This window comes from Suncus etruscus, chromosome 7, assembly GCF_024139225.1.
Source record: "Suncus etruscus isolate mSunEtr1 chromosome 7, mSunEtr1.pri.cur, whole genome shotgun sequence".
In the NCBI taxonomy this organism is placed as follows: Eukaryota; Metazoa; Chordata; class Mammalia; order Eulipotyphla; family Soricidae; genus Suncus; species Suncus etruscus.
In genome coordinates, this window is record NC_064854.1 from 108,724,499 (window position 1) to 108,747,027 (window position 22,529).

General features: G+C 37.9%; 1 protein-coding gene across 1 annotated transcript in view; it reads left to right on the forward strand.

Annotated features, from left to right (window-relative positions):
- MAGI1 (membrane associated guanylate kinase, WW and PDZ domain containing 1) overlaps positions 1-22,529 on the forward strand; it is a 763,677-nt gene that overhangs the window by 725,609 nt on the left and 15,539 nt on the right. The window contains 6 exon segments of the mRNA XM_049777123.1: positions 1,061-1,277; positions 5,509-5,592; positions 8,940-9,031; positions 10,876-11,068; positions 14,355-14,648; positions 17,921-18,121. Of these exon segments, the coding sequence (XP_049633080.1) occupies positions 1,061-1,277; positions 5,509-5,592; positions 8,940-9,031; positions 10,876-11,068; positions 14,355-14,648; positions 17,921-18,121 (1,081 nt within the window).

Consider the following 22,529-nt stretch of genomic DNA (forward strand, 5'->3'; position numbering starts at 1 on the left):
GTTATTTTTCTCCCACAAGATTTTGCTCATCATTCAACCAGCATGGCATTCAAACAAAGAACGTTTCTTAAATGGGAAGCTCTTTTAATTAGCAGGTTTTAAGGAACAGGATCCTTCTTATTCTATTGAAATTTAAATGAAATTCTTTCCCTTAGTTGTACAAGTTATAGGTTGCAGAGGTTGACCTTCAAGGTCAGCTCATATATTGAATTTGATTGTGGGGTCGAACAGATAGTATGGAGGTAGGGAGTTTGCCTTGCATGCAGAAGGACAGTGTTTCGAATCCCAGCATCCCATATGGTCCCCCAAGTGTGCCAGGAGTGATTTCTGAGCATAGAGGCAGGAGTAACCCCTGAGCGCCACCAGGTATGACCCAAAAAAAAAAAAAAAAAAAAAAAGAACTGTAGTGTCAGGGATTCAAAGGTGAAATGTGACTTCACAAAATTGTTTAAGAATTATAAATGCTCTTTGTATAATATTTATATACATATATATTCAAACACCAATAAAATGGTAGATGTGAAATTTTTTTAATTTTATATAAGATCTGATCTTAAAGAACTAGCAGCAGATCCTTAGCACAGAGTTGAGGATTTTATTGCCAAAAAATACAGGACTTAAGAGTCCTAAGAAGCATTTTTAGTCTTGATTGTATTTCTTTTGTTTATTATAGTCCTATATTTGAACAACTTGGGGTACTTTGTGTCACATATTTTGATTCCTAAAATGAGGATCTTAAAACTGATACATCTTGTAATAATGAAGCCCAGTGTTTGAGCTGAAAATCTATTATGGAAATTGGATTTGTCTTCCGCTGCAGCCCAGAGAGCAGCCTGGTTTGTGATTATGTCTTTCAATCTGGCCCGCCCCTCTTTCTGTCTGCCAGTCACCTGGGGATTTATCTGTATTCAGTATTAGCAGGAGAAAGGTGGAAGCCAAAATGTTGTTGATATATTTATGGCTGTGTGCGCAGAAGTGCTGAACAAAGACAAGCTGATGGAAAACACCCACTCAAAGAACCAGTAATAATCTCTTCTTACCCCCTCTCGCTTGCTTTCAGCAACCATTGGAAAGAAAAGACAGCCAAAATAGTTCGCAACACAGTGTTTCCAGCCACCGAAGCCTGCACACAGCATCTCCAAGCCACAACACACAAGTGCTCCCTGAGTACCCAACTGCAGAAGCCCCTGCTCTAGAACAAGCTGACAATTCTGGGCAGAAAAAACCAGATCCTTTTAAAATCTGGGCCCAGTCCAGGAGCATGTATGAAAACCGACGTGAGTAACACCCAGGTTTCTGTTTTTCCAAAACTCTTCCTCTGAGGCTTATTGTCAGTAGACAGTATGTAAACTGGAAAGAGGTAAAAGGTACAAGAGAAAAGCTGCAAAGAGCAACAACAGAATCTGCTGGAGAGTCATAGAGGCTCTGTTATGTCTTGAGTTTGGGGAGGGGGGTAGATAAAACCAACCAATAAAGGGCCATAATAAAAATCGACTTCATTTAGCTTTAAGTTAAAAGAAGTAGCAGATAAGAGCTGCAGCTTCATTAATTCTTCCTCATGTGGAAAGTACGACATGCTCTGAGCTTCTCTCTCATGGAATAGCTGTGATATACAATAGGATATAAGTGTGATTAGCTCTGATTGAAGAAGAGAATAAATGAAATGCTTTTTTCATTTTTTTTAAGAGCAGTGAAATATTTTGATATTCTTTTAAACATTATTAGTCTTCCTACCCCACCCACCAAACGCAACCCACATCAGAATCCCCTCCCTACACCTGACTGCTCTGTGATTTAGTTATTTATACTGTGGTTCAGAATGTTCCTTTGCTTTTTCTCTTTCTGTTCATTATGAACCAGTGAAGACACACATGTACCTTCTAACTCTTTTTGGCCTCACTGCCTTCAAGCTTAATATTTTTTTATTATAAATAATTTCCAAAGATTATTTCATTCTAAATAATCACTGATCTCAGCACTACCAATTACCCCAACCAAATCTAATAAAGCTTGAATCTTAGTGAGTGCAAAGAGCAGAGTGGGATGTTGTTGATATTACTAACATTTTCTCCTGGATATCATGGATTAGGATGAAGCAGTTTTGAAGTCCATGTACTTTGTTTTGTCTTTGGGGCATGAGGCTAAAGAGAAAGTTTGATAAAGTTTTGATAAGAGTCTTTTAAAACTGGGAGAGACAAGGGAATCCTTTTGCCTATCCACTTTCTCCCTTTGGACCCTTGCCACAGGTTTCATTTCTATGTATAGTTTTGGTGGTCTCTGAGGTCAAACCCCTTGCAGGGTCACAGCTCATGGCTTAGAGACAGTGGACAACGTGGGAAGTGTTTGCCTCTCGCCCACACACTTAGATTTGGCCTGAATCTTTTTCTTTGCTGGCTAACGCAACTCCTCTGTGACCCAAACAAAACCAGGGAATAGGGCCAGCATCCCTGTCTGAAAAGGAAATTTGGCCACACCACTGATTGAAATTTAGCAATTAGGGGATACAAGGCAAATTTGGAGTCTTGGCTCATGATCAGATTTTAGAAGTCACTTGGGGCTCTCTCTGTCCAAGGGAGAAATGTTCCTTGTTTTTTTACTATTCAATATACGGAATTAAAAAGACTTTGGGCTAACAGGTTTCTATGCTGACAAAAGCTAATTCATAGGAGAAGGCATTTATGTAGTGCCTAGACTAGGAAGACTTAAGGCCTGCCTGATTCCAGTTTAATAGAAATGAGTTTCCATTTGGAACATCTCTTAAAAGAAGCAGTTGCTAAGTCTGGACCTGGGGTCTGTTCCCACTGCCTTGTTACTAAATTTTTTTTTTATTGAAGAAATGTTTTCTGAAAATAAAAATATGTTCACATTGTTCCCACATTTCTCTCTAATCATGTGACTCCTCCAACTTAACTTGATGTAGAAATTGCTTTATTGGCCAGATTTACTTTTCTCAGTACACTATATATTTATGATTGAACTTTCCATGTATGAATTATGTTATCACATAAATCTCGTGTCATCACAGATTGACAGATAATTCCAACATTTCTATCTAATAAGAGGATCCAATTCAAATGCCATTTCACCTTGATCAAAAGCAAAGTTTTCCTAATAATTTGGTATTTAGGACTTGGGATATGGTACATTTTTTTGTATGCAAAAACATCAGGTTTCATCCCTTACACATATAATCCTCCAAGCACTACTGGGCATGGCCACAAAAGAAATAATAATAACTTGCATTTATTGCAATCTCTTAAAAGTTTACATCAAGAAAAAGATAAAGAGCCAGAGTGATAGTATGCAGATAGGGTACTTGTTTTGCATACAGGAAATGTGAATCAGTCCCTGACACTATGTATGATCTCCTGAGCCCTGCAGGAATGATTCCTGAGTATAGAGCTATTACTAAGGTCTGAGCACTGCCAAGTGTATTCCAAAAACAAAGCAAATAGAGACAAGGTAGAGAGCTGGGTAAGGCACTTGCCTTGCACATGGTTGACTCAGACTCAATCCCCAGCACCCAATATGATTCCCTGAGCCCATGAGGGGTAAATACCATCCAGATCCCCTAAGCTCAGAACCAGGAATAAGCTTTGAGCACTGCCAGGTGTGACCCAAAAATCAAACACACATATACATCAGACTCTTGTCATAGCCAGCTGTTTCAAATATCAAAATTGTTCAGATGACAGTCAGATTGCAATATTTGTATGTATGGTGCTGGTTTTATGCCTTGACTCTCAAACATTGAAGAAATAGCATCCAGTAGATCAGATAAGAATCATTTCTTTTTTTTTTTTTTGTGATGGAGACTATAATTAAGCGATCATTGCAACCTAATTGATGTTGAGATTCGCATGGATTTCCTTCTCACTACTAAATGAGGATAATGATAAGACTTCTCATCCCACTGATAATTATTCAGTCTCTGTCACAGCTTTTCTTCTTTTCATTGTACTAGGAGTGAAACTACATCAATCTTATTTTTTAATCAGCATTTTGCTTTATCTCAGATCACTTTCTTCACATAGGTTGTATTTTATCTTGTCTTTGTGGGAATAAATACAGCACATGTAGCCCTGTTAGATGTGATACCTTGCTCCTCTAACATACTAAAGTGAGCAAAGAACTGCAGGGAAAAAACAAGAATATTAAAGTTATTAGTCGTACCTCAAATTGTACTATATTATTCACCTTTTAAAAAATGTACTTCTGGGCCCGGAGAGATAGTACAGCAGCATTTGCCTTGCAAGCAGCCGATCCAGGACCAAAGGTGGTTGGTTCAAATCCCGGTGTCCAATATGGTCCCCCATGCCTGCCAGGAGCTATTTCTGAGCAGACAGCCAGGAGTAACCCCTGAGCACTGCTGGGTGTGACTCAAAAACCAAAAACAAAACAAAAAAAAATGTACTTCTTATTCACTTTGAAAGGCAAGAAAGTCTGACACTATCACTGGAGAAAAATTTTACACGATTAAAATGCTTTGGAAAATACTATATTCTTAAAATGGGCATCTGCTAAAACAACAGTGTCAAAAATGAATCCATCTGAATTGCAGATCAATTAATCCATTTCTTTGAAGAGCCAAAATATTTAATTGAAAAAGGCAGTCATGGAACTCCTACAAAAGCCATGTTACCTGCTTTGTATTTTCTCTAGGCAACATACCAATGTGTACTTCCAAAAAAAAAATTGGCACTTATTATAAAATGTTCAGGAGGAGAAAATACCATCTACCAATATTTACTATAAGTAATTATATAGAAGCCTGAAGCTTGCACTTGAAACTTTTCTTGTGCACAAAATACTTTGGAAAGAAGAAATGTCAAAGCTGTCACACTGACAAACGTTGCAGTTCTTTCCTGCTTAGGAAATGCATGCATACAAATGTGGAACTGGTGAATGGATTACTTGATCATACTACCTTTAATGAGCATGAGTGTACTTCTGGATTTTAAAAACTGTTGTGATGGTTGTTATTTCTGTGTTTGTTCAAATCTTAGCCAGATCCGATGATTTGTGAGTCTAAATAAGAAGCTATTCTAGTTGAACTGCCAGAAATTAATTTGAACAGATTTTAGTTCAAGAATGAATTCCATCAGGAACTTGATATTGTTTTAAAAAAGTGGCTGTTAGTATAGCAGTGAGAAAAGTATACATATTTTTTTTTTCTCAGAGGAAATAAGGCATACCTAAAGCTCACTGCAGGATTAAAACAAGGTCATATGAAAATGTATACTTTAAGGTATAATTAAACACAAAAAAATCCAAGATGGTAATAGTACTTCTATAAATTCTCAATGATACAATGGTAAGTTTTAGCTTTTTGACAAGAAAAGCACCATGAAAAAAAGAACAGCAGCTATAGTCTTAAAACCTAGAGCAGCCATGACCTTTACTGTGAAAGCTTAACTACATATTCCTTATCAATCAGAACTAAGTTAACATGAACTAAGAGAAAGCATGTACATTAAGCTCTGCAAAATTTTGAAATTAATATTCCAGCTATGTCACCTTCGCCTGCATCGGGATTGAGCAAGGGTGAAAGAGAGAGAGAGATCAATTCCACGAATTTTGGAGAATGTCAGAGTAAGGAACTGTTGAAACTTTTATTTCTCCATTATTATTCATCGTGTTTGATGTTCTCATTGGCTGGTGGGATGGGGAGAGACTTCTAAAAAGTGAGGCTGGAGAGATAGTCCAGAGAACAGGAAGCTTGCCTGACATGCCTGGCATGCAAATGACACGGGTTCAATTCCCAGTATCCTATTATGTCCCCATCACGCCCAACAGTGCCAGGAGTGATTCCTGACTGTAGAACCTGGAGTAACCCCTAGGCATCTTTGGCTGTGTCCCCAAAGCAAAAACAAAAATTTGAAAAAAGAAAAGAAGGTAAGGAAGAAATGTAAAGAAAAAATTTGGACTCTCTTCTTTACCAAACATAGATCAAGATGAAATAAAGTGAGGGCATGTTATAGCTTAGGTCGTTCTGTGTTCGTGTTCTGTGTTTGTATGTTATGTGTCTGTATTTAATGGAGACACCAGGAAGTTTTTCTGTAAGCTTGGTGATTCCATTTTTTCTAATAATCAAAGGAAGTCTTTTGACTGCTAAGTTGTCCCTACTATTATCAGGCAATTATATGCTGTGATTGTCCCCTCAAATCAAGGGCTTAAAACTAAAGAAAATAGATCAAATTGTCTTCGTTTCTTTTTTTCTTACCTAGCCTCACTTAAATAGAGATAGAAGATATTAATATCAGAAAGATTATTCTATCCTGCTGCTATCTAGAATTTAATTTCAGTACACTCCATCTAAAATTAAAAGGAAACTACATCATTTGAGGGACTATTTCAGAAAATCTGTGCCCCTGCTATCTCAGATAGCAGCACACTTCTGTATTTTCAGTACTGGTTTGTCCCCAAAGTTATATATTTGGGCACATGGCATTTAGTTGGTGGGAAAATACAACTGTTAATATCCCAAAGTTGAAGTACCAAAAGACTTTCTTTGTGGTTTGTCTGTATTTCTGTATTGTGCTTGCGTACTGTGCTTATGTCTATGTATGTTTGCCTCATTGCTGACGTCTTTTATATCAATAGTGTCTTTGGGCATCTTCCCTTTCAAGAAGCTCTCTAAATAAATTTGCCACTATTCCTGATGGTTCTCTGAGAGATATAATGTGTTTCCACCCCACGCCCATGGACTAAACAATACAATAAACCTAAATCTGCTGGCTACAACCACTCAAACCATCTTACACAATAAATGATCAAGAATAAGTTATAAACTTGCTACATTTGGTGCCCCTGAGGGATAGGCAAGTGTTCTGTGTTAAATGATGCTGAGAAAAATTAGTCTGGCTGGGAGTCTCTTCAGAGGCCCTTTCGGTGTTCACAGAAAGCTCCACAGACTTAAGGCAGATTCTGCCAGGAACCTAGTGCTTGTTGGAAATCACCCATGGTCTATTTTGGCAATAATTCTCCCGCTTGAGTGAAACCAAGACAGAGACCAAACTTGATTTAATTTGCCATTTTAGTGAGACTATTATAGCAAACACCCTGTAGCGAGATACTTGAGCAGAATGGAAATATTGTTACCATAACATACTCAAGAAAGTATTATCCTCAAATTGTGTTTGTAGGACTCCTGCGATGTAGCTTAACTTTGTAGTCCATGCTATCTTGCAGCTTAGCCTCGGCAATTATAATAAGAAAGCAGAGGATAAAATGCACCATTTAAAGACATGGAATTAAGCTAGCTCAAGCAAAAGTAATGGAGTCAAACTCCTCTGACGTGTACTTACCTGCACATTTAGTTTCTTTTCTCTTGATATTGTCACTTTAAGAGTACATTTTAAGCTTAGAAATGAGTCACGATAAAGGGACATTTTTTGCCAATTTGAAATCTTCATTACCACTTCTTCTCTTCCATTCTGTTGTACAAAATTAGCGAGGATGAGAATTCAAATTCTCAAGCCCACACAATTCCCCAATCCAGAGTCCAATTTAATTAAATAAATCAGAAAGTGTGCAGAACATTTTAAAAATCCTCATTAGGAATCATTGCTACTGAACTATATTTTTTCCTCTTTAAATAAAATGCTTCTCTTTTATAGTTTACAAAAATAGTATCTGTACAGTACAATGAAGTAACGTAATAGAAGTCCCTTTTTGTTTCTTGAACAAGTAATTTGGATATATAGAAAATTTTCATATAAAAATTTTATTTTTTAAAAACAATTCATATTTTATTTAGAAAATAGGATTTCCATTTAAAAATAAAAGTCCTTGAGCCGCTATTGAGCCTTTAAAGCAGGGGTTTTAAACTCAATTTACCTGGGGGCCGCAGGAGGCAAAGTCGGGGTGATCCTTGAGTGCAAAGTCAGTAGTAAGCCTTGAACATTGGGGGGTGTGGCCCAAACAACTAAAACAAAACAAAACAAAAAAAGATTCCTCTAGGGCAGGGCCACAAAATGTTGTAAGGAGGGCCGCGAGTTTGAGATCCTGCTTTAAAGTAAAATGACTTGGCCAAGGATATATCATAGCAGTAGAGTAATTTCCTAGAATGTGTGACACCTTGAATTTAATACCAGCTCTACAAAACAAAACAGAACGACTAAAGCATCAATAAAAAGTAAAACATCAAGTTATTGTATAATAAATTAATACTTATAATATTGAAATCCTTGATATGGAGTCTGAAGTGAAAGAGTAATTTTGGGTGATAAAATATGAGTCATTACTAAAGAACTTTTCATTGTTATCATTGGTTTTAAGAATGTGGAAGAGTCTACTTTTTGGTACCAGAACTATAATCTTACCAAACATTTCAAATCTGAAAATAATAGGATACTTAAGTAATTTGGGGGCAAAAATAATCTGACCAAGTTACGCACGTTACTTGTCTTAATTACTAGAAGGAAAAAGTGTGTTATTAAAAATTAATAATTTTGTATTAATGAGCCATTTCCTTTTATCTGCTACTTAAAATATCAGATAACTAGATGATTTCTAAATCCTCCCTGCCAGCCTCTATTTCAGAGGTCATACTAACTTAGCAAGAGCTCTCTTCTACATGGGCACTTACATGATGGTGTGGCCCATGATTATTCTAATTAACTTCATTTCTCTTACATTTGAGAACAGTCAGTGCAGACTTCTGCTTTATTAGGCATAATAGCTTGGGTTTGATTGAGAATTATCAGTGATTAGTCCTTTAAAAAACACAGGGTTCAGTGACTAGTTCTGCTTTTTGCATTTGCCCAAAGTCTTCTGCTATTTCCCCATTCAGATAATTTTGTTTCTGTGTCTGTGTTAAAAAGCTGCACCTACTCTAACACTATTAGTATATGGATCCTAAAAATGTGTTCATCTAAGACCTACAAGTTTTTTTTTTTTTTTATCAGACAAATAATCTCCTTTTCCCCTCTCTGCAGTTCCAGATTATCAAGAACAGGACATCTTCCTCTGGAGAAAAGAGACTGGATTTGGATTTAGGATTCTGGGTGGAAATGAACCAGGGGAACCTGTGAGTCTCCTCTCTGGTGTCCCCACTCCATCCCTATCTTCTGTGCTTTCTTTCTAGAACGTCAAAGCAAGTTGATGAATTCAGCTAGGTGCAATAACTGCAGCATGTCAAGCAGAAGGGATTTCTCACTGCATTTTATAGTCTCATGCCTTACAGAAGAAGGAGTTAGGAATGTGTATTGGTAGAGCTGGAGAGATAGTACTGAATTTAAGGCACTTGCTTTGCTTTGCATGTAGCCAACTCTAATTAGTTCTCTGCTATCACATGCTGTCATTACTCCCACGCTCACCCAATTTTGCAACCTAGAAGAGCAACCTGAGCATTGTTGGATATGACCCAAACCCTCACCCTGACTCCCCCCCAAAAAAGTTTGTGAAAAGTGGCTGCAGCATCTGGAGCTTTCCACAGGAAGGAAGAAAGGAGGAAAGGGAGAGATGGAGGGAGGTCAAGTAGGTATAAGGCATTTAAATGGAGAACTTATCCTTCTGGCTTGTTCTATCTGCCAGAAAACTGATAGAAGATGATGTTTATCAGTAATTATGAGTGTATATAAAGAACATTCCAGAGGCAACAGGAGAGGCTCAAGACAGTGACAGGAGATATTTAGCCTTCCTGCACCTCAGTTTCCTTATCTTTAAAGGATTGAAAGGAAAAGTAAAGGTTTGTTATTTCCCTAACAATACTATGGGCTGGAGAGATAATACAGCATTGGAGCTGTGTGCCACTGACCTAGGTTCAGTCCCCAACATCAAATATGGACCTCTGAGTCTTGCCAGGAGGGATCCTTGAACACAGTCATGTGTAGCCCAAAACAGACATAATAATAATAATAATAATAATAATAATAATTCTTTTATTAAGTACTTACATTGTCTTAGATGCAGTGTTAGTGGCTTATGATATGCATTTTCTCATTTGTCCATCAAATCCATATAAGTGGACCCCCATTTTCCCAGTCATAAAGTGAAAACACAGAAGGTTAATTTAACTTGCCTGAGAGCACAGAGTTAGTAAGTGGAAGAATTGGAAAAGGTATGAGGCCAGAGTTCATGTTCTTAACCTCTGTTTATCAAAGTTCACTGTAATCTGTAAATGCCAAAAAGTTGTAGCATTACTCGCTGGAAAGGCAAGGAAAGCACAAATGTTTTCATTAAAGTTTACTGAAAGCTAAATATATAATGACAAGACATTAAATAGAAGCACTGTTCTGTACACAAAATGCTTAAAGAGTTCAGAAGTGGGCCATCAAGCCAGATTTCGCTTGCTTCACTCTTTCAGTAAACAGTTATTTGCATTTCTTATTGCTAGATACGATTAAACCTTTAAGAAATGAATAATAGCAGTATTATAATTAGCAGAGTTCTATAAGAAATGTTCTTAGGTAGAAAGGAGAAAAAATATTTTGTGAACCAAGGAAATAAAAGACTTTTGTCTACAAAGGGGAAGAAGAGTGAATTATCAGATAAACACCAAAGAATCAAACAAAAATTTTTTCCCTCACCATCTGAGAATTATTGTAGCTCCTACTCAAAGCCTGCCTGGTACCTATTCAGTACTCCATGAATGTTTGTAGCATGAATGAATAAATTGAATTGTTCTTAGGAATGTTTACATTCCTTTAGGCCACCTTTAGTAAGCCCAAAAGTCAATATTTCTTTTCATTATTTCATTTTTAAATTCTTATTGAAGCTCAATGATTCACAATACTGTTATTGATGGTTTCCCAAGTACATAATTCTAACATCATATCCAACAACAGTGTATTCACCTCCCTCCCCCAAAGACCCCAGTGCCCCCCTCCAAAAGTCAGTATTTCACCCATCATGTAATTAATTACTCAACAGATTTATATTGGTCACATTGTACCGCTTGGTGCTGCTGATACAGATGGCCGCCTGAGATCAGGGGATGAATTAATTTGTGTAGATGGGACACCGGTAATTGGAAAGTCACACCAGCTTGTGGTCCAGCTCATGCAACAAGCCGCCAAGCAAGGCCACGTCAATCTTACGGTGCGACGCAAAGTGGTGTTTTCTGGTATGTTTTCCGTTCATTGCTTCAGACAGCGTGTTTTACTTTATGCACAGAAAAGGGCCCCTTCCTGTGTCTGCCTCTTCAAGCATCTATTTTAGCAAATGTTTGCAAATGTGATCAAGCTCAGAATTTCCAGATGGTTTGCCTCTCTCAAACCCTGTGTAAAGGCTGTCAGTCAAAGCTACTTACATGTGAATTTGTACATGTTCAGCAGAGACTTCTAGAGGAGGTGACTTAGATCTCTGTCACCACTCCCAGCCCCTTACCAGCCAAAACTTTGTTGTTCTCATCATGTGATATTAATGCTCAACAAAAGAGACATTTATGATGATCAGAAGAATTTAGTGTAGAATTGAATAAAAATTAGGTTTGAGTTGCAAAATAAGCTCATTTGTACAGTTACTCTGTTTATATGGTCAAATGTTTTAAATTGATATATTGTCCTTTGCCATTCTAAAGCTTGCATTTTATTTTCATTTTTGATATTTTAGTCACCAAGATGCACAATTTTACATTTCTATCAATGGTAGGGTTTCATGCATGCACCATTCCAACACCAAAGTGTCCATGTCCCCCTCAACATTATCTCAGAGTTTCTTCCTCAGTCTCCTCTCCCATCCTTGCCTCTGTCCCCACTCAACTCCCCTTATCTCACTGTCTTAGTAAGTTCCATTCTGTAAATCAGTTTTCTTTCTCAACAAGAAAGCTATAGCGCTGATCAATTCTGGGTCATTCTTATTCCTTCCTTCTGCCTGCAAGCTTTGAAGTACTCATGTTTCTCAAAATATCACAGAGCTTTTTAGGCCCTCCTCAAATATAGCTGTCTCTGTGTGAAACCCTTGGAAATTCCTTCCTTCCCCCAACTTCCTTAAGATTTTAGCTTTCCCTGCTTGCCATTTTGTGAATTGTTATTTACTTTTAGATCAGAATCTACTATGTGGGAACTGTTCAGTGCCTAAGTCCCTCAACTTTCCATTTAACCCGGAGCTTCCTGAAAGAACACACAAACCTCCATCTTGAACCCAGAATGCAGAAGCGATCCTTTAAATGTTTTGATTATTGGATTGCCAATGTATGGCATGAAGTATTAAGAGTTCATCATAACTTTAATATGAATAACATATTTTATCCAACAAAATTAGCTGGTGTCAGGGCTGAAGCGATAGTAGATCGGGTATGGTATTTGCCTTTTTTATAAGGCCAACGAGGTTCAATCTTGGCATTCCATATGGTCCCCTCAGCCTGCCAGGAGTAATTTCTGAGCACAAATCAGAAATAGCCCCTGAGTGCTGCAGGGTGTGGCCCAAAACTAAACAACAAAAAAAAAATTAGCGGGTACCTTATGCTAACAGTAATAAACTCAGCTAGTATGTTATGCAATGGTGAAAAATTATGGGATTGAGATTTCAAACTCCAATATGAAATTCTATTTTTTGCAACCATGAAAAACAGTATTGATCAGCCATGGATTTTGTCTCCAGAATTCTTAACTTCTGTTATGTCTGTTAGAAATGGCTTTTGAGATGAGCTAAAAGATTTACGCCACTGTTCAAAATAAAAAATAATAGTGTGAGTTCAGAGAGATAGTACAAAGGTTAAGGTGATTGCTTTGCACACAGCTTGTTCTGCTTTGGTCCTAATACCACACATGGTTCCCTGAGTACCATGTGCAGTAGCCTCTGAACATCACCAAGTATGGCACAAAAACAAACCAAAACATTTGTTGAGCAATACAATGCCTATGCATTTCATATTGTTTTTTGAGGTGTTTTTTTTTTTTGCAGTCTTAAATATTTTTTTGTCTCACAGATCTAGGTCAGAGACATCTAGGAAACCAAATTAAGCTAAATTAAGCTAAAAAAAAAGTCTTTTGTGATTTTTCTTATGTGAGGGTTGTAGAACTCTCAAATGCATAGACACAAAGTGGATTGTTTATTGCCAGGAGCTCAGAGGAAGAGATGGTTGGGAATGCTGTGATCAGTGTGTTTATAATGAGGTTTATCAGTGTGTTATCAGTGTGTTTATAATGGGCACAGAGTCTTAATCTAGAAAAAGAAAAAGTTCTAAAACTAGATGGTGGTGATGGTTGCAGAAGAGTGTGATTATATTTAATGCCACTGAACTGTTCACATATGAAATGGTCTTAAAATAATAGGCCGAAGTGACAGTACAGTAAGGCATTTGCCTTGCATGAGATCTACCCAAGTTGGATTCTCAGCATACTATATGTTCTCCAAGCCTGCCAGAAGTGATCCCCGAGTGCAGAGTCAGGAAGTAATCCCTGAGCACTACCAGGTGTACTTCAAAGAACAAAAAGAAAAGAATGGTTTTAAAGTTCATATCATGTATGTTATACCAACAACCACAAAACATTTCAAAAGAATTTTTGAGGAATAAATGGAAACCTATCTCAGACCTGTATACAACTTATTTTGATGTGGAACTTAATTTAGTCCCTCCAATAGTTTTGAGGATTTAGGAGTGCTTTTTACCTGTCACTTGACAAAATATAGAAATCAGAATTCATTAAGACTGGAATTCTGGAGGCTAGCATTGACATAAGAGACTGGAGTGCATACTTAGCATTCAGAGGCCCAGACTTCATTCTCCAGCATCACACTTACTACTCACCAGCCCAGTGACCCAGTGACTCCCCAAGCACTGAAAATCCCTCTGAGAGTGGCCTCTGCCCCCCCCCCAATGTTGCTTGGTAGCTACCTCTTCCTAGAATTGTGAGAGGTTTATGTTCAGTGCTGTGATCAATGGATCACTGAAAGCTGGGAAGAGAAATTTAGTTTACTTTTGTCCTTGTAATTTGAAGGGAATTCCTCTCTTTTAGGGGATTTAGTATAGTGCAGTCTTTATGGTACAATCAATGAATACATTTTACCTGATGGAATAATCCAATAATTCAATCAGATGGGATAATCCATCATCCCAAAGCAACACTGTTTGGAAAACTGAGCAGACGAGTGATCTGGGAGAAGTGACTATATGAATACTTTGAGACAGGCAGTCGTCGTTCCTAAGCAGCTCCTGCAAACTTAAATCTTGTGTAGTCAGTGATACCTGATTTAGGTGTCCTTGTTGGTATATCTAGTGGTGCCAGTAGATACTGACCAGTCAAAACCTATCCAAGAAACCATTTTTAATATGAATTCTTTGAGTTCTGGCATTACCTTGCATTTCACAATTTCTTGCACTCTTAGGGTGTTGAAGGAGGGCGAACAGTTGGCAGGGCATGATTTTTGAGAAGTATATTACTGAGTGGTATCAACCTCTGGTACAGTCCCCAAAACAGAGAATGAGGTGCCCTCGCCAGCCTCCTCGCATCACAGCAGCAACCAGCCAGCTTCCCTGACTGAGGAAAAGCACACCCCGCAGGGCAGCCAGAACTCCCTGAACACGGTGAGTTCTGGCAGCGGCAGCACCAGTGGCATCGGCAGCGGCGGGGGTGGCGGCAGCGGCGTGGTGAGCACCGTGGTACAACCCTATGACGTGGAGATCCGACGTGGGGAGAACGAGGGCTTTGGCTTCGTTATTGTGTCTTCTGTGAGCAGGCCCGAAGCGGGCACGACTTTCGGTAAGTGGGCACCTGCTTCTTCTTCCCAGTGTGTGCATACTTGGGGGTGCAAAGGACTGTTGGGTTGCAAGTGAGAGGCAGCCAAATTCTCATTAACAGAAATGCTTCCATGCTTTTCGCTTCAGGTAATTAAAGTCTTAAATGAGGACGAAGTTTACTTGGAAGCTTTTTCTCTCCTGAAAATTAGGCTTTGTTATTTTTTTCTGGTTGTGATTGGGTTTGTTTTTGTTTTTTTGTTTTTTGTTTTTGTTAACCCTTCACATCCCATCCCATGTATGTATGTTGCCACCACATACAACTTTGGGCAGATGTGAAATTTGCATGAGATTTGCTGAAATTTGCCCCCTTGACCGAATGTCGAGTGAACAGTTCTTAGCAGAGAAAAGCCTTTATTGTATGGGTCTTGAGTAAGGATATCATGGATAGCAATCGCCTCAGAAGGTCTAAGAGCTTTTGAAAAGAAGCTTATGGCTATAAAAATGCTCAGGGGAAAATAGAAGTATGAGGAGTAAAAGCACTACAGGGGCTGGGAAGGTGGCGCTAGAGGTAAAGTGTCTGCCTTGCAAGTGCTAGCTAGTGTAGGACGGACCATGGTTCGATCCCCCGGCTTCCCATATGGTCCCCCCAAGCCAGGAGCGATTTCTGAACTCATAGCCAGAAGTAACCCCTGAGCATCAAACGGGTATGGCCCAACCCCCCCAAAAAAGTTAAAAAAAGATAGAAAAGTCATTTATCTATATCTGATTTGTCTTTTATCCATATCTGATTTTTCCCCCATTTTAGATAGTATTTATATAGTTGCCTGACTAAGAATCTAGTTAAAAGTTAAGATGTATTTGTCTTGCCTGGCCTTGAAATCCTATCGGGGATGATTTTTCTGTCCTCATTCAGATGGCGGGTGTTTCAGTAAAGTGTCAAGAAATACAGTTCTCACCTTTCAGTAGGTTAACTCTCCTGGGTGTACTGAAAAAGACAAATCGTAACCCAGATAACCCTAGGAACTAGTGATCTCAGAATCTGTTTCCTATTAGAATGTATTAAATACGTATTCCTAAAGCAATTCATCTTCCTCATTGACAAAAAGTCATCTGTTATTACCCAAACACATTTGTTAATAGGAAATATGATGGGAAATAAGGAAGGACCATAGGGGTTTTGAAAATTACCTTTGCACTCTCCCCAAATGACTTGCTCTTAAGAAAGGATGACCTGTGGCCTTAGTTCCTTGCTAGCCAAGATCCATTCCTTTAGTTTTTTGATGTGATGGAATGTGCTTCCATTTCATCTTGGTGTGGGGTTTTCTGATAAGATATTTTCCTGCAAATTTTATTCTAGGAGAAAGAAAGTCTATCTGTTGTTTTTGTTTGTTTGTTTGTTTTTGCATATGTGGCTATAATAGCCAGTGTTCGATATTGTAAGCTACTGTTCTAAAGTTTTAGCATGTCAACGATGGATGCTATGACATCTTGCAAGGCATGAGTTTTTTGTTTGTTATTTTAAAATTAGTTTTGGAGCCTTCTCTCCCTGATTTACAGTAAATCAGGTAGAAAGGTTGAAGAGAAAAAGAAATTCCAAGTTATTTCTTCCAATCCATAAATTGTCCTCGCATAACCTATGATGTTCTCAGGATTTCAGAATTCTCAATTTCACTTTCTGGAATGAAATAGCAGATCTGTCAGTGGGAGACAATGTGTTACTGAACAATATTGAATGTCATCACAATTTGGTCTTTGATTGTTTTCCTCTGGCTCTTACAGTGAAAAATTAAACTTTCCCTAATTCCTTGCATGAGACTTCTATTCCAAGCTATGCAGAGCTTTTCCTCTGTGTGATTTGCTGTGTGATATCTTCCTCATGAGAATTGTTCTTGGAGATGGGCTAAACTTAATCAAGACTTGAATTTGAGCATGGAAGCTTTCCATCATGCCTGCTATGATCCAAAAGGCTACTCAACTTTTTTTTTTAAATCTTCCTTGACCTTGATTTTTACATCTAGTTTCACAAAGTAAGGCCAATATGCCGAAATCTAGAGGAATTCCAGCTCCTTCCTGCATATTTTATTCTGAGTTCAAATTACAGTAGAAGAGCCTTAATTTTGAAGTATCTCATGTTATTTTTGAACCCTTTCTCAGAGGTGAATCAATCAATTTCATTAACAACTTTGGTAGTTCCAAGTGGACAAACTCTTAAAATTAGGAGAATATGCATTTGTAAGGATCTTTAGAATTCAAGCTAGAATTCAGCTAAAACTCCCCTCAGTCAGACCTCAAAGCCAGTTTCTCACCTCAAGAAGTTAGCAATAATGTGGCATCTCTCAATGTTCACAATAAACCTTTGTCTTCAAAAAAATGTACTTTTCCTGGTTTTTCAAATTGTAGATATATGGTAACTGATAATGAGAAAGAAAATGATCAAAGAAAAGGGTTGAGGAATGATTTGAATCGAGGTGTGGATTGCTGCCTCAGGCTGAGTAGGTACTCAATTTTCATATCCCTTTGAAATAAAAGGAATATGAAAAAGATTTTTATAAGGACAGAATAATATCAGAGCTAATTAGCCATTTGGACCCTACCCTGAAAGCCCCTGAGATGGGCTGATTGAGTAGAGGTTAATAAAGAAAAATAAGTGTCAAGGTTGGGTGATTTTAGGGCTCTTCTTTTATAATTATGTCTTTTTTTTCAAGCTTTTATAATTCTGGATAGGAAGCAGAAAAATCTAAGTATTTGTCCATTAGGTGTTTTCAGATTGAATTTTTGGTGTTAGCAAACTCTTGTACCTCAGCAGACGCCCAGTGATTATTTTTCTAAATGGAGAAAGAACAAAACATTGGCAGAAGCTTAAACAACAGCTGGCAAAAATGAAGTGACATGAACACAGAATGCATAAAAGCATCCATCCCAGTTCTGGGTTTCATATTTGCAGTCTTAAAATAAGCAAATGGCAAGTTATTTTGGGATTCATGAGACTCTTTGAAGTTGCTAAATATCCCAAATTTTATATTTAATTTAAGGAAGGAAGCTGGGGTTTTCCCCTTTCCTTTGAGCAGACAAAGGATGCAACAGTGGATTATCTTATCAGGAAAGTAGTTCTTATACTGACATCCTGAATATTGCCAATGTTTTGACCATCAATGCAGAGCTCTCCTTTAATAACATTTGCTTAATGCTTTAATTAATTAACACTTAACCTTCTCTTTCCCTTTTCGACCCTTTTTCTCCCCTTCACTATATTACCACGTAATTAAAAAAAATTAAAACTCAATATCAAAGCAGGCAATGCATGTGTGGCTATGCCTCACAAAATAGGTCGGATTATTGAGGGGAGCCCAGCTGACCGATGTGGCAAGCTGAAAGTAGGAGACCGGATTTTGGCAGTAAATGGATGCTCCATCACCAACAAGTCTCATTCAGACATTGTCAACCTAATCAAGGAAGCAGGAAACACAGTTACCCTCCGCATCATCCCCGGGGATGGTAAAGTATATCTATTGTGTCTACCTCTATCTATGTCTTGGCTTTTCTCTATCATTAGTGTTTCAGTAATGAATAGTGTTTAGAAGCAGTCTTATCCATCCCTAACTGAACAGACATGAAGCCATTGTTAATAAACCTTACCTTAATCTCTATACTTGTCTAGCATTGACAACTTATTTTGACACAAATAGTGGGTAAAGTCTTAAACATTCCCCATGTAAATTTGGTTTGGGTGCCCTTTTCTTTAAATGATGGAATAGTTCAAATATAGATGCTAAAGTTTCTCTAAGGTTCAATTTGATAGTAGATACTGGTTTTGTGATGGTCACTAAAATGTAATTATATAATGGAGTAATAAAATCTGCATAACAACAGTAAAGAAACAGGTGAATTTGTCTGTCTACATCGAAGATATTTTGGTTTGAGTTTTGTTTGTTTTTGTTTTTGGGTCACACCCGGCAGCACTCAGGGGTTACTCCTGGCTCTACGCTCAGAAATTGGCCCCCCAACAAGCTAGGGGAACCATATGGGATGCCAGGATTTGAATCACCATCCTTCTGCATGCAAGGCAAATGCTTTACCACTGTGTTGTCTCTCCAGCCCCTTGTTTTGAGTTTTGTTTTGGGGCAATGGCCAATGTGCACAGGCTTTCCTCCTGGCTCTGCTCAGGGTTCACTCCTGGTGATGTTTAAGGGACCCTATATGTTCCAGGAATTGAACCTTGGTCAACTGTGAGCAAGGTGAGCAATTCCTTACCCACAGTATTAATTCTTTAATCCTGGAAGGTATCATTTTATTCTGGTTTTGTGATTTTTACACTTTGTTTTTGTTTTGGGGCCATGCTTATCGACACTCTGAGTTACTCTTGGCTCTGTGCTCAGAAACTATCTTGGTAGACTTGGGGGCCATATGGGATGCTGGGATCAAAGCCAAGTTGGCCACATCCAAGGCACACACCCTACCCACTATGCTATTACTTCAGCCCATACTTTTTGATAGAAGAATTTTGTGCTGAGTTTATTTGTTCCTAATGTTTACTTATGGATGAAGAATTATTTTGTATTTGTGTTGGATATCAAACCTAGAGCACTCCTCACAAGTGCAAAGCATGTGCTTTCCTATTGAGCCACATTCCCAGTCAAAATCTCCTTATTTTTTAGGTACATCTAAATTAAACTATGTTTGTACTTGATTGGTTAATTTTAAAACACTGATTGTTTTTATACTCATTCCGAGTCTCTTCAAGGAATGAATATATGGCATTGTCTGCAGCAGATGCTAATGACATCTATTGGGTTAACGCTAGGAATATTACTAAACAACCTATGTATTCAAGAAAGTTCCCCAAATCAAAATGTATTCATCCAAAAAATATCAGTACTCCTTTTATTACTCATTTAATTAAAATATTAATGCACTAATATATTATTTAAAGAATTATATTTTTTTTGTTTTTGGGGACACATAGCAATGCTCAGAGCTTATTCCCATTCTGTACTCAGGAGTGATTTCTAGCAGAATGCTCGGGGACCTGTATACAGTGCCACATTGCAAGGAAAAGCTACTGTACTACCTCTTTGGCCCACAGAGAATTCTAAATATTGGCTTTATTTCTAGCAGATTTTACCCTTGGAAGGAAAGTGGTACATATGCCAGACAGTTGCAGTGCCTTTGTTTTTCTTTCCTGCTATACATGCTATAAAATAAAATACAAATTTCTCAAAAAGAAAACTGTAGTTTATGAAATGGTGAAATCAAAGTTCTATGCCACTTTGATACTTCAATAAAAATAATGCATTAAACTGTAAAATAATGAAGTGAAAGATTGAAGCCAGAGTGGTGGCCCGCACTAGCCTAGGATGGATCACAGTTTGATCCCCTTGTGTCCCATATGGTCTCCCAAGCCAGGAGTGATTTCTGAGTGCATAGCCAGGAGTAACCCCTGAGTGTCACCGGGTGTGGCCAAAAAAACAAAAATAAATAAATAAAGTGAAAGATTTTATCTGAATGCTATTTATCAAATGAATCATTTATATACTAATAGTAAAGTATGCTTCATTTAGTTTTAAATGTCAGTGGTGTAGACTGTGAAGTTAACCCAAAACCAAACAAAAAATATTTGAAAGTTTTTGATTTCAAGAACAGAAATTCACTTTGTACCAAAAATATCCTATACCAATTGTGAAAGAAAATAATAGCTGTTTGAATAATGGTCTACTACAATTTGCCTTAAATGAATGGTTGCTAATTTCCCACCTGATCTTGAGAACATTCCACAGTTCTCACTCTGGAAGGCTATTATTGCTTATGAAAGTGATCACAAAATGATATATATTTTATATATATGTTAATGAAAAGATGAAAAATACCAGGAAAACATAAATGGACAAGAGAATCAAATGTGTTATACACACATATCATGGAGAAATTTCAGAAAACTAACCTAGAAAATCAGACACAACAATCAACTTGAGAGATCTTGACCACCCTTTATGTGGTAGTGAGAATGTCCAGGAGAGAAAGCAAGCACACCTTGAGTGTTGAGAGAGTTTGGAGTAAAGATATAAATATGCAGGATCAACTTTTGTTTTAACATGTGTATGCTAGTTGTTCCCAGTTTAATCAAGATCAAGAGAAAATATATTTTTCTAACTTGTATACTAAAAACTAAAATGCAAGATGAATTATCTATTGATAGTTGTCAGCAGGTATTTTTAAGCATCCATACTTAAATATAAAATTCAGAGAGAGATCACACTTATCTTGATTCTGAGCAAAGTGAACATTGAAGTTGCTATATTCTAGATAAGGATTGATATGCTTCTGAGAATGTCATTTCATCCCAAGATATTTTAGGGATATTTTGGCAATGATAATACAAATTTTTATCGACTATTTTGTAATCTTCCAAGGTCAGATACATGAAATCAGATCTGGCACAGTGAGTTTGTGGTGCTATCTTTTAAATGAAGCCAAGAAGTGCTATCTTGGAAATTAGTATTAAAGCAGGGGAGTTTGACTGCTAGAGAGATATTGGGATCATCCAGATTTTCACAAACACCTAGAGACAGGAAGTGACCTACAAAGTTTGCCACAAAGAAAACCATGCTAATAGTGCTGGTTAACTTCTGAAGAAGCTGTGGGACATTCTTGTTTTCATTTGGGGCCACTCCTGATGACTATCCTCAAGGCTTACTCCTGGTTCTACTTAGTGGGGCTCAAGAAACCAACAATATGAGGTGCCAGGTACCAAATCCGAGTTGAGTACATCCAAGGCAAGTGCCTCACCCTTTTTACTATCTCTCTGGCCCAACATGTTTAAATGTTACGGTTGATGTGAAAGAGGTACTTTCTCTCTATTAGAATCCTCTGGTCCTTCAGGTTTTTTCTTTAAAGTTCAAATTCATCAAACCTTAGGATTATTATGCAACTCGTGCAAGGAGATTGAGTGGGGTAGGAGGTAGGAAGAGATGGAAGTTGAGGTTTCTTAGTTGGGTAGGAGGTAGAATCTAGGTTCCATATGGCAAATGCTCTACTAATGAGCCCCAACCCCAGTTGGCATTGAGGTTCTTAATCAAAGTGGTTTGTAAGCTCTTCGAAATCCAGCTTGTTCAGAGAACTCTTCTCAGAAGCTCTCAAAGGCACTTCAAAAACAAGAAAATGCACTGGTTTTTGCACAGTGCTTGGATTCTACTCCAAAACCACTTCTTTATATGTCTCATACTGTCTGTTTCCTTTTCTCATTGGTTGATTCTTTCTTCAGCTTCACTTATTTCAATCTATAGTTGCCTTCACTCTGCTTCTTCCAACTTTCTCCCTCTTCTCTCTCTCTCTCTCTCTCTCTCTCTCTCTCTCTCTCTCTCTCTCTCGCTCTCGCTCTCGCTCTCATCTCTTCTTCCTTCTTTTTTTTTCTCTTTTTTCTTTCTCCCATTCTGATTGTTTCTCTCTCTTCCCCTTTCCACTCCCTCCTGTAACTAAAGTTCCCCATACACTCCCCTTGGTTTGTCATCATGTGTTATTAGAAAGCCTTTCTGCATAGATCTTGCACAGCTACAGCCAGGGAGTTCTCACTATTTTTGTCCTTGGGATAAAGGTGAGGGAAGAAGTCAGAGTAGTTTTCCCTTCTCTGAGAAAATGGAAGATGGGATAATAAAAGAGGTAATAGTATAGAATGGCTGGAGAATAACTCAACTTACTGAATCTGGAAATTTAATAAGTCCAACCACACATGCCTCTTACCACTTCTATTATGTAAAATTACCAGGTAAGGAGCCGGAGAGCAAACTTTGTGTGTGAGACCATTGGGTTCAATTTCAGATACATCTACTCTCCGATCATAGAACCTGGAGTAGTCCCAAGCACCACTTGGTATATTCCAAAAACAAAGAAATAAGCAAAAATCTATGAA